At 41.2% G+C, this 17,969-nt stretch overlaps 1 protein-coding gene and 1 pseudogene across 2 annotated transcripts; one reads left to right on the top strand and one right to left on the bottom strand.

The window, feature by feature from the left end:
• Positions 1-1,671: 1,671 nt before the first annotated feature.
• 4930474N05Rik (RIKEN cDNA 4930474N05 gene) lies at positions 1,672-4,131 on the bottom strand. 2 transcript variants are annotated; one of them, XM_006518825.2, is made up of 3 exons: positions 3,902-4,131; positions 3,579-3,751; positions 1,672-2,484 (listed from the first exon to the last, which is right to left on the bottom strand). In XM_006518825.2, exons 1-3 carry the CDS (start codon positions 4,076-4,078, stop codon positions 2,370-2,372), a joined length of 465 nt encoding a protein of 154 aa, XP_006518888.1. In that variant the 5' UTR covers positions 4,079-4,131; the 3' UTR covers positions 1,672-2,369. The 2 variants fall into 2 exon arrangements, with proteins under 2 accessions (XP_006518888.1, NP_778173.1); NM_175008.3 differs by having other exon boundaries at positions 2,218-2,676; positions 3,902-4,108.
• A 1,463-nt stretch (positions 4,132-5,594) lies between these two features.
• On the top strand, positions 5,595-10,111 carry Gm7853 (annotated as a pseudogene).
• Positions 10,112-17,969: the final 7,858 nt, after the last annotated feature.

The raw sequence follows: 17,969 nt of genomic DNA, 5'->3' as shown, positions 1-17,969 counted from the left end.
CATGGGTTGTTAGCTTAGTCTCTGGGAGCTTTGACAGGTCTTGGTAACTTGATACTGTTATCTTTTCATGGGGTTACCATCCACTTCAAGTCCTTCATCCTTCCCCTAACTCTTCCATATGGATCCCAAACCTCAGTCCAATGGTTCGCTGTAAATACAACATGACATCAGTAATAGTGTCAGGATGTGGAGCCTGCTGTGGAGTGCTCAAGTTGCCAGTTACTGCATCAACTTTCCTTCAGTCTCGACTTCATTTTATTCCTACATATTTTTTTGGAGAAGAACAATTCTGGGAAGAACCTTGATAGTAGGTGCACGGCTTCATTCCTCCACTGGGGGTCATGACTGCCTACTAGATGTAGTTCTTTCAAGTTCTGTCTCCCTACTGCTGAGCAATTGGGTTAGCATCATCTTTATTGATCTCTGGGAGCCCAGGTCTGGGAATTTCTAGAGGTTCCCACTTCACCCCATATCCCTACAGCCTACAGCTGCATATATTCATTCATTCTTCTGGCACTCTGGGCTTCTCTCCTGTCTCTCCCCATATCTTATCTTTTCCCCTTTTCCCCTCCCTGTCCCATCCCCCACAGAGGTTCCCAGATTCTTCTGCCTCCTTGAATATTTTGTTCCCCCTTCTAAGTGAGATTGAAGTTGGGCCTTAATTCTTGTTAAACTTCCTGAATTCTGCGAGTTGTATCATGGGTATTCAGTATTTTGGCTAATATGAACTTTTCAGTGCATACATACCATGAATGTCCTTTTGGTTCTATGTCACCTCACACAGGATATTTAATAGTTCCATCCATTTGCCTGCAAAATTCATAATATCCTCATTTTTTAAAAATTAGATATTTTCTTCATTTACATTTCAAATGCTATCCCAAAAGTCCCCCAGACCTGCCCCCCCCCACTCCCCTACCTACCCACTCCCCTTTCTTGGCCCTGGCATAACCCCATACTGAGTCATATAAAGTTTGTAAGACCAAGGGGTCTCTCTTCCCAATGATGGCCAACTAGGCCATCCTCTGATATATATGCAGGTAGAGACAGGAGCTCCGGGGGTACTGGTTAGTTCATATTGTTGTTCTACCTATAGGGTTGCAGACCCCTTTAGATCCTTGGGTACTTTCTCTAACTCCTCCATTGGGGGGCCCTGTGTTCCATCCAATAGCTGACTGTGAGCATCCACTTCTGTGTTTGTCAGGCCCCAGCATAGCCTCACAAGAGACAACTATATCACAGTCCTTTCAGCAAAATCTTGCTAGTGTATGCAATGGTGTCAGCCTTTGGAGGCTGATTATGGGATGGATCCCCGGATATGGCAGCCAATAGATGGTCCATCCTTTGGTCTCAGCTCCAAACTTTGTCTCTGTAACTCCTGACATGGGTATTTTGTTCCCAATTCTAAGAAGGGACAAAGTGTCCACACTTTGGTCTTCGTTCTTCTTAAGTTTCATGTGTTTTGCAAATTGTATCTTGTATCTGATGTCCTCATTTTTAAATGGAAAATAGAATACAATTGTGTAATGAACCACATTTTCTCTATCCATTCTTTGCTTGAGGGACATATGGGTTGTTTCTAAGTTCAGGCTATTACTAATAAGGCTGCTATGAAAATAATAGTGTATATGTCCTAGTGGTAATTTTTTTCCTTTTTAAATGTTTTTTTTATTTCTAAAGAGAATCAGAACAAGTGCAAGCTTCCAAGTGTGTGTAAGGCTGGCAATGAGTGCTTGCGTATGCGTACAGGTGATGTATATATTCTTGTGTATGTGTGTGTGGGGGGGGGTGTTTGAGTGTGTGTGTAGACTGAACTTTCCTCCTCTCACTGGTTAGTTTAAAACTGAGGACTCTGGAAAACTGAATAGATACACACCTGTATACTAGATCCTTACAACTACCTGGTGAGTTCAATCTATTGGTAATAGGAACAGGGACATCTAAGTTCAGAGGATGCATCTTTGAAGAGGCAGTTGTGCTTGATAATTTGAATATTATCAAGACATGAACAGCTAACAAAGAGAAAGAAATTATCAGGTTCCAAGCATCTAGGAGACTGATTATGTCACCAAAAACTGCAGCCATAAAACTTCCATAGGTGCCCTATAGCAGCACAGGCAGGACTTCAGTAGAGGCCCCTTCCTGTTAATCTTCACAAACTAACTGAGATAGCAAAAGAGTGGAAGACTGAAAATCATCATTGACACTAAGGGACTTGGAGTTGAATAGATTCACTGTTAGGAAGACAGATTGTGAAAGGAGACATTGAGTTAATAACAATAGTCGACTTCCAAGATGGCTGGTTTCTTCTTTACCCTCTTGATCTTTGATAATCTTGGTAGATTAAAACAGAGGCCTGGCCCCCTCTGCTATTTACAACGTTTAAGTTCTGGATCGGAGGAGGTATGTCTTCCCAGATCTGAGTCTTCCTCATTCTTGGCATGGGAATCCTTGTCCTGTTCTTCCCACAACTCGTTCAGAAGCCTATCGACACGGATAAAAAGCTCAGAGTGTGGCATGTGCACACTCAAATAGGCCTTCAGGTATGTCAGAGGTAACATGTCTGAGGGGTCACAAAAGTCCTCAGGGTTCTTGTCCATCCATGTGTGCAGGAAGTTACAGAGGCTGCTCCTTACTTGTCTATGCTCAACAGAATGAGGGTGGAAGTATGGATACCTAGAGAAGACCAGACAGAATATCACCTGTAAAGTCCCAGCCCCGACCTTACCAAATCTTGGCAGTTCTTTCAGCTGTCAGATATATTATTATTTTACCTGGACAAACTCGGTGCTCTAAATATATCTGTGCAAAGTTTGAACAAATGCTATCTCTATCCAGACATCTCTCTGGTTGATCACATGGTTGCCTGGAATATCCTTCACAGATCTCCACTTTGGACAAATCTCTACTGGGTACTCCAATAGTTCTAGAACCTCCTTTACATTTCAGGGAAGTGAATTACCAAGGTGTCAAAAATATTGAGTGAGGGATAGGGTGCATTTTCTAGGTAAAAGGCCCATCAAAGAGGGTCTCAGCTCCTAAATGCCATCCCTTCACCCAAACCTGGACAAAGTTTCTCACTTCCAGCTACTGGGCCCTGACAATTCTGTACACAATAAACAGGCACAGAGAGTGAGAGAGAGAGAAAGAGACAGAGACAGAGATTCAGAGAGACAGCGGCAGAGAGACTGAGGCAGACTGAGACAGACAGAAAGAAAGAGACAGACATAGAGACACCAGACAGAGAAACAGAGACACGGAGACAGCTACAGGGTCAGCGACAATCAGAGAGAGACAGAGAGAGATAGAGACAGAGAGAGAGTGAGAGATAGAGACAGACAGAGTGACAGATAGACAGAGAGTCAGATAGACAAACAGAAATATAGAGGCAGATACTGAGAAACAGAGACAAAGAGAGACAGACAGAGTAAAACAGAAACAGAGAGACAGGCAGAGAGAGAGAGAAAGATAGAGAGAGAGAGAGAGAGAGAGAGAGAGAGAGAGAGAGAGAGAGAGAGAAGATATCCCAGAACCAGCAATAGGATGGAAGAACTATAGGCTTTGAGATGGGCACTCACCTCATGAACAGCAGGCCCAGTACCTGTAGGGGGGTAACAAAGCTTCTGTATGTGGAGAGAAATATAGAGACAAAGAAGTGGTCTCCTTCCTGCAGTGAAGGCACCAGGTTGTTCACCAACTTAACAACCATTTCAGCACTGATGGGAGACTCTCTACGTGGCTCCCTCAGATCCTGTGGGGGAGAAATATTCTCACAGTTAGGAAAGATTAAGATCAAGGACTCAAATAGACATAGGTCTGCAGCATTCTCATTGGTTCCTCTCATTCTAAGATTTCCTAAATTATCATTCTGCCAAACACAGAGAGAAAAGAAAGTGTTTACCTGGTCTGTGTGGTTCTGGTCTTGCTTACCCTTGGTCACAGTTTTTCCCTTTCTGGAAAATGGCCACAGGCGTTGAAGGCAAGAGTGAACCCTGTGCCTCCAGACACTTCCATGGCCTTCTCTGTTTTCTTTCTTGAGGCCCAAGCCTCTAGTAGTCCTAAGACACCAAGAGAACATCTTGCCCTCTCTAGTGTCTCTGAAAAGTGAGTCTGTGGGGCTGCCTCTCAGAACTTGGCTATGTAGGGCTTCATTATGAGGTCATTGCCAAGAGGGTGATCTCACTACTGTCCTGTCTTCAACAGGACTTTCTTATAAAGCTCCTAGATCCACTTCAACCTCCCAGGAATACAAATAGATACAGTTACATAGGTGCTTCCTGTTCCATTGCTCACAGGGTTGTTTGGATATAGGCAGTACATCAGCCTTGCAATCTGTGTCACTACTGTTAAAGTAAACCTGTAACCCTACTTCCTAAACTTTTAGCCCAGTCTACCATAAACCCAAGCCATGATGCCTTGCTTTTATGTGACCTTGTGTGTGTGTCTGTGTGTGTGCCTGTGTGTGTGTGTCTGTGTGTGTGTCTGTGTGTGTCTGTGTGCATGTATTCTCTGTGGAATGAGAATACATGCATACCTATGTCAGGCACCAGCCCTGCAATGTCATTGTTCCAAAACAGGAATGTCTTTCCATTATTATTTTCCACCCCCAAGATCGTATTAAGAATCCATCCCAGATGTTTGCAGCTCTCTGTAATCAGCTGGCTCAGCCACATTCACCAGGTTACAAGATAGAAGTCCCCTCTTCCCCCAGCAATCTTTCTGGGTGAATTAATTCAGTATTACCTATTCTTCCCAATCCTGCTTGGGTTCTTGACCCTACAGTCCTCAGTGATGGACTCTGACCTGCCACCTTCAAGAAAGTTTTGCCTTCCCTACATTGCATTTAGTCATGGTGCTTGTCACAGCAATGGAATGAAAGAAGACTTCCCCTCTTTCTCTGTCCCCATCCTGTGTTATGTGGCAGCCAACCTATTCTCTAGTTGCTCATCTCTCTCACTTGCTAGTATCCCATCTCTTCCTCTCTACTATGTGTTTTCTTTTTCTCCTGTTCCCAGTTGTGTTTGCTCCCAAGTCATTCACTGTTCATCTCCTGGTCAGCTCCCTCCTTCATACAGAGTGTCTGGGTCCATGTTGAGCAAGCCAGTGATCTGAGGAGTCCAAGTCATGTGCATGTGTTCAGAATCCTTGGTACTCCAGAATGGGGAGCAGTTTCGTGGTTAACATCTTGTCTCCTTTGTCAAAATGAAGTAAATTTCTGTTTATTCTTCCTTTACTCTTTTTCGCAATGCCTTCATTGTTTCTTTTTCCCATTTGGCAAATAGTGTAGATTTTGGTGGGTGAAGAAATGGGTAGAATGTTGGACTGTGGGAGGGGAACCCTAACCAGAATATATTGCACAAAATTATATAATTTCAATGAAAATAGTTTCCAAAGTTACTCTATTGATATTACATATGAAAATTTGTTTTAATTAATTAACAAGGAAATGAGAAAAGAAGAAAACAAAAATCAGGATGTGGAAGTACAGAAAATTTGCCATGTATCTTTTCTGAATGTATATGAGCAAAATCATCTCCTGGTGGACTGGGCTGTTAAGAGATCCTCGAAAGCTTGTAACTGTTTTCATCCTCATGATGCAATGTGTACCAGAGAGTAAATTTGTGAGTACTTGTAACCTTTGTGTAAATGCAGAGGTAAGGTAGGGTTGATGAACTTATGTGATTGAATAACAGCTGGGAGCCAGGAATATCACAGACCAGATGTGGGAAAGCAGTACAGACACTGCAGATTTTATACTGAAGGTAATAATGGACCATAGAAGGATGAAAATATTTGGACTTTGTTTTTATTTTTTTTCATTCTGTCTGATAAAGATGATATCCCTTAAGTAACTACATCTTTTACTGCATCAGAGAAGTAATTTGTGGCTAGGATAAAGGAAAGGGTATCAACACAGTTGTATTTATATCAGTGCATATATGTGTGAGTATATGGTATAAAGCATATTTTGCACATTTCAAAATATTTTATTGTAAATATATGCAAAAATAAGTCCATTCAAGATTAAGAGAGCTTATGATTTTTGAGAAGGTGTGAAGCTACTTTGCATTAAATGAAGCAAATCTTACCTCATATAATTCTTACCATTTTAGGCTGAGCAATTCATGCATACACAGTGCTGTACAATCACTGTCTATATTCACTCTATACACATTGTTCCTACAAACAAGGAATCTAGTGATCATTAACAAGTCATCTCCCAATCACCTCTTCTCCTAGCCCCTGTCAATAACTGATCTTTTTTTCTCTGTCAATGCCCCCATTCTACATGTATTGCTCATGTGGATAAAAGCGTCTTCCAATTTTATGTTTAGAGCATCCTTCAGGTTGATGGTAGAAAGAGAACTTAGAGGTACAGCTTCCAAGATGTGATGTTGGATAAGTCATGAAGATCCACTCCTCAGGAATGTGATGAATGTCCTTAGAATTATGTTCTACCTTTGCTCTGCCACATGAGAACACAAAGGAAGTCACAAAGATAAGCCAGAAAATGGACTTTATCAGCCACACACAGGATGACTGAACACAGAGATATTTAGCTTTCACACTAATATTGTGAGGATGAATGAATAAATGTATTAATGAATAGATTAATTTTTTTATTTTATATTTTTATTAGATATTTTCTTTATTTACATTTCAAATGCTATCCAGTTCCCTATACCTTCCCACTTTTTGTACCTGGCATTCCTTTGTGCTGGGGCACATAAAGTTTGCAAAACAAAGGGGCAACTCTTCCAATGATGGCTGGTTAGGCCATCTTCTACTACATATGCAGCTAGAGACACGAGCTCTTGGGATACTGGTTAGTTCATAATTTTGTTCCACCTATCGGTTGAAGACCCCTTCAGCTCCTTGGGTAATTTCTGTAGCTCCTTCATTGGGTACACTGTGTTCCATCCAATAGATGACTGTGAGCATCCACTTCTGTAATTGCCAGGCACTGGCATAGGCTCACACAGAACAGTTATATCAAGGTCCTTTCAGCAAAAACAGGCAGGCATATGCAAGTGCCTGGGTTTGGTGGCTAAATCTGGGATGGATCCCTTGGTGGGATAGTCTCTGGATGGTTCATCCTTTTGTGGTAGCTCTAAACTTTGTCTCTGTAACTCCTTCCATGGGTATTTTGTTCTGTATTCTAAGGAGGAATGAAATATCCCCACGTTGGTCTTCCTTCTTCTTGATTTTCTTGTGTTTTGCAAATTGTATCTTGGGTATTCTAAGTTTCTGGGCTAATATCCACTTCTCAGTGAGTGCATATCAAGTGACATCGTTTGTGATTAAGTTACCTCACTCAGGATGATGTCCTCCAGATACCTCCATGTACAGAAGAATTTCATAAATTTATTATATATAATAGCTGAGTAGTATTCCATTCTGTAAATGGACCACATTTTCTGTATCCATTCCTCTGTTGAGGGACACCTGGGTTCTTCCAGCTTCTGGCTATCATAAAAACTGCTCTTATGAACATAGAGGATCATGTGTCCTTATTACATTTTGGAACATATTCTGGGTCATGCCCAGGAGCAGTATTGCTGAATCTTCTAGTAATACTCTGTCCAGTTTACTAGGAACTGCCACACTGACTTCCAGAGTCGCTGTAAAAGCTTGCAATCCCACCAGCAATGGAGGAGTCTTCCTCTTTCTAGACATCCTCGGCAGCATCTGCTGTCACCTGAATTATTGATCTTAGCCATTCTGACTGCTGTGAGATAGAACCTTAGGGTGTTTTGATTTGCATTGATATGCAAACACTGAGAAGTGGATATTAGCCCAGAAACTTAGAATATCCAAGATACAATTGGGAAAACACAAGAAAATCAAGAAGAAAGAAGACCAACGTGTGGATACTTCATTCCTCCTTACCATAGGGAACAAAATACCTATGGAAGGAGTTATAGAGGCAAAGTTTGGAGCTAAGATGAAAGGATGGACCTTTCAGAGACCACCCCACTGGGGATCCATCCCATAATCAGCCACCAAACCCAGACACTATTGCATATGCCATCAAGATTTTGCTGAAAGGACCCTGATATAGCTGATCTCATGGGATGTTATGCCACTGCCTGGCAATTACAGAAGTGGATGCTAATAGTCATCTATTGGATGGAACACAGGAATGATAATTTAGGAAATCTTAGAATGAGAGGAACCAATGAGAATGCTGCAGACCTATGTCTATTTGAGTCCTTGATCTTAATCTTTCCTAACTGTGAGAATATTTCTCCCCCACAGGATCTGAGGGAGCCACGTAGAGAGTCTCCCATCAGTGCTGAAATGGTTGTTAAGTTGGTGAACAACCTGGTGCCTTCACTGCAGGAAGGAGACACTTCTTTGTCCCTACATTTCTCTCCACATACAGAAGCTTTGTCACCCCCCTACAGGTACTGGGCCTGCTGTTCATGAGGTGAGTGCCCATCTCAAAGCCTATAGTTCTTCCATCCTATTGCTTGTTCTGGGATATATTCTCTCTCTTTCTCTCTCTCTCTCTCTCTCTCTCTCTCTCTCTCTCTCTCTCTCTCTCTCTCTCTCTCCCTCTCTGCCTGTCTCTCTTTCTGTCTCTCTTTCTTTCTCTCTCTCTCTGTCTCTCTTTCTCTCTCTCTGCCTGTTTCTCTGTTTGTTTCTGTCTGACTCTGTCTGTCTCTCTTTGTCTCTGTTTCTCAGTATCTGCATCTCTATTTCTGTTTGACTATCTGACTCTCTGTCTATCTGTCACTCTGTCTGTCTCTATCTTTCACTCTCTCTGTCTCTCTCTGTCTGTATCTCTCTGTCTCTCTCTGATTGTCACTGTCACTGTAGCTGTCTCTATGTCTCTGTTTCTCTGTCTGTCTTTCTCTATGTCTGTCTCTCTTTTTCTGTCTCAGTCTACCTCAGTCTCTCTGTCGCTGTCTCTCTGAATCTCTGTCTCTGTCTCTGTCTCTTTTTCTCTCTCACTCTCTGTGCCTGTTTATTGTGTACAGAATTGTCAGGGCCCAGTAGCAGGAAGTGAGAAACTTTCTCCAGGCTTGGGTGAAGGGTTGGCATTTAGGATTAGACCCTCTTTGATGGGCCTTTTACCTAGAAAATGTACCCTATCCCTCACTCAATATTTCTGACACCTTGGTAATTCAATTCCCTGAAATGTAAAGGAGGTTCTAGAACTATTGGAGTACCCAGTAGAGATTTGTCCAAAGTGGAGATCTGTGAAGGATATTCCAGGCAACCATGTGAAAATCAGAGAGATGTCTGGATAGAGATAGCATTTGTTCAAACTTTGCACAGATATATTTCTAGCACTGAGTTTGTCCAGGTAAAATAATAATATATCTGACAGCTGAAAGAACTGCCAAGATTTGGTAAGGTCAGGGCTGGGACTTTACAGGTGATATTCTGTCTGGTCTTCTCTAGGTATCCATACTTCCACCCTCATTCTGTGGAGCATAGACAAGTAAGGAGCAGCCTCTGTACCTTCCTGCACACATGGATGGACAAGAACCCTGAGGACTTTTGTGACCCCTCAGACCTGTTACCTCTGACATACCTGAAGGCCTATTTGAGTGTGCACATGCCACACTCTGAGCTTTTTATCCGTGTCGATAGGCTTCTGAACGAGTTGTGGGAAGAACAGGACAAGGATTCCCATGCCAAGAATGAGGAAGACTCAGATCTGGGAAGACACACCTCCTCAGGTCCAGAACTTAAAAGTTGTAAATCTGTAGGGAAAACAACCACTCTGGAGCCAGATCCAACTTGTCCCCCTGAGCTGGAGAGCACAAAAGCCACCAGAAGGATCTGGGACACATGCATAACTACATCCAGATGTGGCAGCAACCGTCCTGCCAGCACACCTGATAGCAGCTGTGTAACCTGTTTCTCAGCATGCTGGTAGATACAGTGTATCTTTCATGTATAGCAGCACCCTTGTTGCAGTGGGTCTACCTATGTAGACAATGCCCTCCCCCCCCCACACACACCCTATCCCTTATTTGAGTCTATCTTACATCTGTGCTACAGCAAACACCAGTTTTTCTGCCTCTCAGGATCAGCCCCTGATTTCAATCCAGCAGCAGTTCCAGCCCCACACCCAGCCTTTCCCTTCCTCTGAGAAATAGCCCTTTTACACTTCCTGATCTTTTCAAGGCTGCATTTATTTTAAGTCTTGGCTTTAATAAATATTTAGTGTTTGTATTCCATTGTCTATGAAAACAATCTTATGAGAGAAAGTATTTTCAAAATATGAATATATTTAATAAGACACTATTTTAAGATTATTCAAAAGGCCTTTTAGTACAAAAATTATTAATTTAAAGATATAATAGGTTAAAATTTGATGCTTAAATTATAATGTTTAAAAGTGTTAAGTGACCATTGATCTACAGAAGATATTCCCAAGACCAATGAAGCACATGAAGCAGTGTTCAACATCACTATATTTCAGTAAACAATAAATTTAACCTGAAGGGTAGAAGTCTGAGGATGGATAGCCCAGAGATCCACAATAGGACAAAGCAGGAATGGCAAAAGATGTCAATGAAGTGATTTCTAATGATATTCAGCTATAATCCTAGATTAACATCCTGCCCAATTATCATCAGAGAGGCCTCACCCAGAGACTGATGGAAACAAATGCAGAGGCCCAATTCACAAAAATTAGATGAAGCTTGAAGAATCCTATGAAAAAGGTGATGGAAGAATTGTAGGAGCAAGATTACAAGACATCGAACCAGGGAAAACACTGTAGAAAGATTCAACTGCCAAGGAATTGCTTGTGTTTTCTTGAGAAACATAGACAGACACACACACATGCACATGTACACATATACAAGAGAGAGAGAGAGAGAGAGAGAGAGAGAGAGAGAGAGAGAGAGAGTGAGTGAGAGAACAAGCATAGAGCATTTCTACACAGAGCAGAGGAAGCATTCAGAAATATAAATCTAGTTCTCCAAGTCTTGTGTTTTCAAGGGTCTTTATCACCACTTTTAGGGGTGGTCAGTTTGGTAAAAAACAAAATGTTCGATTGCTCTAAAACTTTTGCATGAACATTTCCTAAATAGATCTTGAACATATTAGGCCTCAACAATAGCAGAGGGGGCCAGGCCTCTGTTTTAATCTACCAAGATTATCAAAGATCAAGAGTGTAAAGAAGAAACCAGCCATCTTGGAAGTCGACTATTGTTATTAACTCAATGTCTCCTTTCACAGTCTGTCTTCCTAACAGTGAATCTATTCAACTCCAAGTCCCTTAGTGTCAATGATGATTTTCAGTCTTCTACTCTTTCGCTATCTCAGTTTGTGAAGATTAACATGAACGGGCCTCTACTGAAGTCCTGCCTTTGATGCTGTAGGGCAGCTATGGAAGTTTTATGGCTGCAGTTTTTGGTGACATTTTCAGTCTCCTAGTTGCTTGGAACCTGAGAATTTCCTTCTCTTTGTTAGCTGTTCATGTCTTGATAATATTCAAATTAGCATGCACACCTGCCTCTTCAAAGATGCATCCTCTAAACTTAGATGTCCCTGTTCCCATTACCAATAGATGGAACTCACCAGCTAGTTGTAAGGATCTAGTTTACAGGTGTGTGTCTATTCAGTTTTCCAAAGTCCTCAATTTTAAACTAACCAGTGATAGGAGGAAAGTTCAGTCTACACACACATACACACACATACACAAACACACACACACACACAAGCATGTAAGTATCAAATGTGCACATATGCAAGCACACATGTCAGGCTTTACACACATAGTAGCTTGTACTTGTTTTGCCTCTCTTTAGAAATAAAAGCATATTAAAATGAAAAAAATTATCACCAGAACAAATACACTATCATTTTCATATCAGCCTTATTAGTAATAGCCAGAACTGAGAAACAACCCGTATGTCCCTCAAGCAAAGAATCGATAGAAAAAATGTGTTTCCTTTACACAATTGTATACTATTCTGCTATTAAAAATGAGGACATCATAAATTTTGCAGGCAAATGGATGGAACTAGCAAATATCCTGAATGAGGAAACTTAGAGCCAAAAGGACTTTAATAGTACGTATGCACTGATAAGTGGATATTAGAAAAAATACTGAATAGCTATGATACAACTCACAGAACTTGGGAAGTTTAACATTAATCTCTCTTCAATCTCACTTAGAAGGGGAAACAAAATAGTCAAGGTAGGCAGAGGAAGGGAGAAAGCTATGTGGGAAATGAGAGGGGGAGGGGAAAAGGGGAAACGTTAAGATATGGGGGAGAGACAGGAGAGAAGCCCAGAGGAACAGAATAATGAATGAAAATATTTAGCTGTGGGGTTTAGGGATATGGGGTGAAGTGGGAACCTCTAGAAGGACCCAGAGACCTGGGCTCCCAGAGATCAATAAAGATGATGCTAACCAAATTGCTCAACAGTAGGGAGATAACTTGAGGGTACCACATCCAGTAGGCAGACATGGCCCTAGTGGAGGGATGAAGCCATCTACCTACCATCAAGGTTCTTAGCAGAATTGTAGTTCTCCAAAAAGTAAATAAATAAATAAAAATACATTTTAAAAAATTAGGTACTAAAATGAAGCCGAGACTGAAGGAATGTTGATGCAGTAACTGGCAACTTGAGCATTCCACAGCAGGCTCCACATCCTGACACTATTACTGATGTCATGTTGTACTTACAGTGAACCATTGGACTGAGGGTGGGATCCATATGGAAGAGTTAGGGGAAGGTTGAAGGACTTGAAGTGGATGGTAACCCCATGAAAAGATAACAGTATCAAGTTACCAAGACCTGTCAAAGCTCCCAGAGACTTAAGCTAACAACTCAGGAACATACATGGGCTGCTTTGTGACACTCAGTATAAATGAAGGACAGGACTGCCTGGTCTGGTCTCAGTGGGAGAGTTTGTGATTAATCCATTAGAGACTTGATGACCCAGAGAAGGAAGGATGCTGGGGGGTGAGAGGGGAGTGGGTAGGTGGGTGAGGGTGTTGGTACGAGGAGGGTTTGTGTGGGGAGGAAGTTGGTTAGTGGGTGGGTAGCTGGGAGAATGGTATGGTCGATAGATGGGAGGGATGAGTGTGTGAGGTAGCATCCTCTTGGAGGCAAAGGGGACGGAGATATGGGGTGAAGAATTCTGTGAATGGGGCATCGGGAAGCAGGGCAATATTTGGAATGTAAATAAAGAAAATGATTTAATTAAGTGTACAAAGGTAAATTAAGGAAATAAAATGAAATAATATGGCTTCTGGGACAGGCGGAGGCACAGAGCCGCTGAGGCAGCACTCTTTTCGGGCTGCAGACAGCCAGCCACCGTCCCGAACAGAGGACAGGTGTCTACCTGGCTCGGAAGGCCTCAGCCTCAGGAGCAGGGGGCACCACCTTTTGTTCCGGGATTCCGCTGAACCTAGGAACTTAGTCTGCACAGGTGAGAGTGTGCACCACAGAAGCTGACAGCTTCTGGGACCTGCCAAAGCAACACAGCTTCTGGGAAAGGTCCTGTTTGGGGCCTTTTTCTTCGGCTTGGAGGAGGTCCAAACACAAGATATCTGCGTACCTTCCCTGTAAGAGGAGAGCTTGCCAGCAGAGAGTGCTCTGAGCACTGAAACTCAGAGGAGAGAGTCTGTCTCCCAGGTCTGCTGATAGACGTTAACAGAATCACCAGAAGAGCAATCTCTAAACAGAGTCAACTATAATAACTAACTCCAGAGATTACCAGATGGCGAAAGGTAAACATAGAAATCGTACTAACAGGAACCAAGACCACTCACCATCATCAGAACCCGGCACTCCCACTTCGCCCAGTCCAGGGCACCCCAACACACCCGAAAACCTAGACCAAGATTTAAAAGCATATCTCATGATGATGGTAGAGGACATCAAGAAGGACTTTAATAACTCACTTAAAGAAATACAGGAGAACACTGCTAAAGAGTTACAAGTACTTAAAGAAAAACAGGAAAACACAAACAGGTAGAAGTCCTTACAGAAAAAGAGGAAAACACATCCAAACAGGTGATGGAAATGAACAAAACCATACTAGACCTAAAAAGGGAAATACACACAATAAAGAAAACCCAAAGTGAGGCAACACTGGAGATAGAAACCCTAGGATAGAAACCTGGAACCATAGATTTCTTTCAGAAAGAATACAAGAGATGGAAGAGAGAATATCAGGTGCAGAAGATTCCATAGAGAACATCGGCACAACAATCAAAGAAAATGGAAAATGGAAAAAGATCCTAACTCAAAACATCCAGGAAATCCAGGACACAATGAGAAGACCAAGCCTAGGGATAATAGGGGTGGATGAGAATGAAGATTTTCAAATCAAAGGACCAGCAAATATCTTCAACAAAATTATAGAAGAAAACTTCCCAAATCTAAAGAAAGAGATGCCCATGAACATACAAGAGGCATACAGAACTCCAAATAGACTGGACCAGAAAAGAAATTCCTCCCAACACATAATAATCAGAACAACAAGTGCACTAAATAAAGATAGAATACTAAAAGCAGTAAGGGAAAAAGGTCAAGTAACTTATAAAGGCAAGCCAATCAGAATTACACCAGATTTTTCACCAGAGACTATGAAAGCCAGAAGAGCCTGGACAGATGTTATACAGACACTAAGAGAACACAAATTCCAGCCAAGGCTACTATACCCAGCCAAACTCTCAATTAGCATAGATGGAGAAACCAAAGTATTCCACAACAAAACCAAATTCACACATTACCTTTCCACGAATCCAGCCCTTCAAAGGATAATAACAGAAAAAAAAAAAAAAAACAATACAAGGACGGGAACCTCGCCCTAGAAAAAACAAGAAAGTAATCCCTCAACAAACCTAAAAGAAGACAGCCACAAAAACAGAATGCCAACTTTAACAACAAAAATAAGAGGAACCAACAATTACTTTTCCTTAATATCTCTTAATACCAATGATCTCAACTCCCCAATAAAAAGACATAGACTAACAAACTGGCTGCACAAACAAGACCCAACATTTTGCTGCTTACAGGAAACTCATCTCAGAGAAAAAGATAGACACTACCTCAGAATGAAAGGCTGGAAAACAATTTTCAAAGCAAATGGTATGAAGAAACAAGCTGGAGTAGCCATCTTAATATCTGATAAGATTGACTTCTACCCCAAAGTCATCAAAAAAGTCAAGGAGGGGGACTTCATTCTCATCAAAGGTAAAATCCTCCAAGAGAAACTATCAATTCTGAATATCTATGCTCCAAATACAAGGGCAGCCACATTCATTAAAGAAACTTTAGTAAATCTCAAAGCACACATTGCACCACACACAATAATAGTGGGGGACTTCAACACACCACTTTCACCAATTGACAGATCATGGAAACAGAAACTAAACAGGGACACAGTGAAACTAACAGAAGTTTGAAACAAATGGATCTGACAGATATCTACAGAACATTTTATCCTAAAACAAAAGGATATACCTTCTTCTCAGCACCTCATGGTACCTTCTCCAAAATTGACCACATAATAGGTCACAAAACAGGCCTCAACAGATACAAAAATAATGAAATTGTCCCATGCATCCTATCAGATCACCATGCACTAAGGCTGATCTTCAATAACAAAATAAATAATAGAAAGCCAACATTCACTTGGAAACTGAACAACACTCTTCTCAATATACCTTGGTCAAGGAAGGAATAAAGAAAGAAATTAAGGACTTCTTAGAGTTCAATGAAAATGAAGCCACTTCATACCCAAACTTATGGGACACAATGAAAGCATTTCTAAGAGGAAAACTCATAGCTCTGTGTGCCTCCAAAAAGAAACTAGAGAGAGCATACATTAGCAGCTTGACAACACACCTAAAAGCTCTAGAACAAAAGGAAGCAAATTCACCCAAGAGGAGTAGACGGCAGGAAATAATCAAACTCAGGGATAAAATCAACCAAGTGGAAAGAAGAAGAACTATTCAGAGAATCAACCAATCGAGGAGCTGGTTCTTTGAGAAAATCAACAAGATAGACAAACCCTTAGCCAGACTCACTAGAGGGCACAGGAAAAAATCAGAAATGAAAAGGGAGACATAACAACAGATCCTGAAGAAATCCAAAACACCACCAGATCCTTCTACAAAAGGCTATACTCAACAAAACTGGAGAACCTGGATGAAATGGAGAAGTTTGTAGACAGATACCAGGTACCAAAGTTGAATCAAGTTCAGGTTAATGATCTAAACAGCCTGATATCCCCCAAAGAAATAGAAGCAGTCATTAATAGTCTCCCAACCAAAAAAAGCCCAGGATCAGATGGGTTTAGTGCAGAGTTCTATCAGACCTTCAAAGAAGATCTAATCCCAGTTCTTCACAAACTATTCCACAAACGAGAAATAGAAGGTACTCTACCCAACTCATTCTATGAAGCCACAATTACTCTGATACCTAAACCACAAAAAGACCCCACAAAGATAGAGAACTTTAGACCAATATCCCTTATGAATATTGATGCAAAAATCCTCAATAAAGTTCTTGCTAACCGAATCCAAGAACACATCAAAACAATCATCTATCCTGACCAAGTAGGTTTCATCCCAGGTATGCAGGGATGGTTCAATATACGGAAATCCACCAACGTAATCCAGTATATAAACAAACTCAAAGACAAAAACCACATGATCATCTCGTTAGATGGTGAGAAAGCATTTGACAAAATCCAACACCCATTCATGATAAAAAGTCTTGGAAAGATCAGGAATTCAAGGCCCACACCTAAACATGATAAAATCAATCCACAGCAAACCAGTAGCCAGCATCAAAGTAAATGGTGAGAAGCTTGAAGCAATCCCACTAAAATCAGGGACTAGACAAGGCTGTCCACTCTCTCCCTACCTATTCAACATTGTACTTGATGTCCTAGACAGAGCAATTAGACAACAAAAGGAGATCAAGGGGATACAAATTGGAAAGGAAGAAGTCAAAATATCACTTTTTGCGTTAGTATATATATGTGACCCTAAAAATTCCACCAGAGAACTTCTAAGCCTGATAAACAGCTTCAGTGAAGTAGCTGGATATAAAATTAACTCAAACAAGTCACTGGCCTTTCTCTACACAAAGAATAAACAGGCTGAGAAAGAAATTAGGGAAACAACACCCTTCTCAATAGTCACAAATAATATAAAATATCTTGGCGTGACTCTAACTAAGGAAGTGAAAGATCTGTATGACAAGAACTTCATGTCTCTGAAGAAAGAAATTAAAGAAGATCTCAGAAGATGGAAAGATCTCCCATGCTCATGGATCGGCAGGATCAATATAGTAAAAATGGCTATCTTGCCAAAAGCAATCTACAGATTCAATGCAATCCCCATCAAAATTCCAACTCAATTCTTCAAGGAATTAGAAAGGGCAATGGGCAGATTCATCTGGAATAACAAAAAACCTAGGATAGCAAAAACTCTTATCAAGGATAAAAGAACCTCTGGTGGAAATACCATGCCTGAACTAAAGCTGTACTACAGAGCAATTGTGAAAAAAAACTGCATGGTACTGGTATAGTGACAGACAAGTAGACCAATGGAACAGAATTGAAGACCCAGAGATGAACCCACACACCTACGGTCACTTGATCTTTGACAAGGGAGCTAAAACCATCCAGTGGAAAAAAAGACAGCATTTTCAACAAATGGTGCTGGCAAAACTGGCTGTTATCATGTAGAAGATTGCGAATTGATCCATTACTATCTCCTTGTACTAAGATCAAATAAGTGGATTAAGGAACTCCACATAAAACCAGAGACACTGAAACTTATAGAGGAGAAAGTAGGGAAAAGCCTCGAAGATATGGGTACAGGGGAAAAATTCCTGAAAAGAACAGCAATGACTTGTGCTGTAAGATCGAGAATCGATAAATGGGACCTAATAAAATTGGAAAGCTTCTGCAAAGCAAAAGACACCGTCAATAAGACAAAAATACCACCAACTGATTGGGAAAGGAT

Source organism: Mus musculus, chromosome 14, assembly GCF_000001635.26.
Source record: "Mus musculus strain C57BL/6J chromosome 14, GRCm38.p6 C57BL/6J".
NCBI lineage: Eukaryota > Metazoa > Chordata > Mammalia > Rodentia > Muridae > Mus > Mus musculus.
The sequence above is the reverse complement of the archived record's forward strand: the minus strand, read 5'-3'. Positions and strand labels throughout refer to the sequence as shown.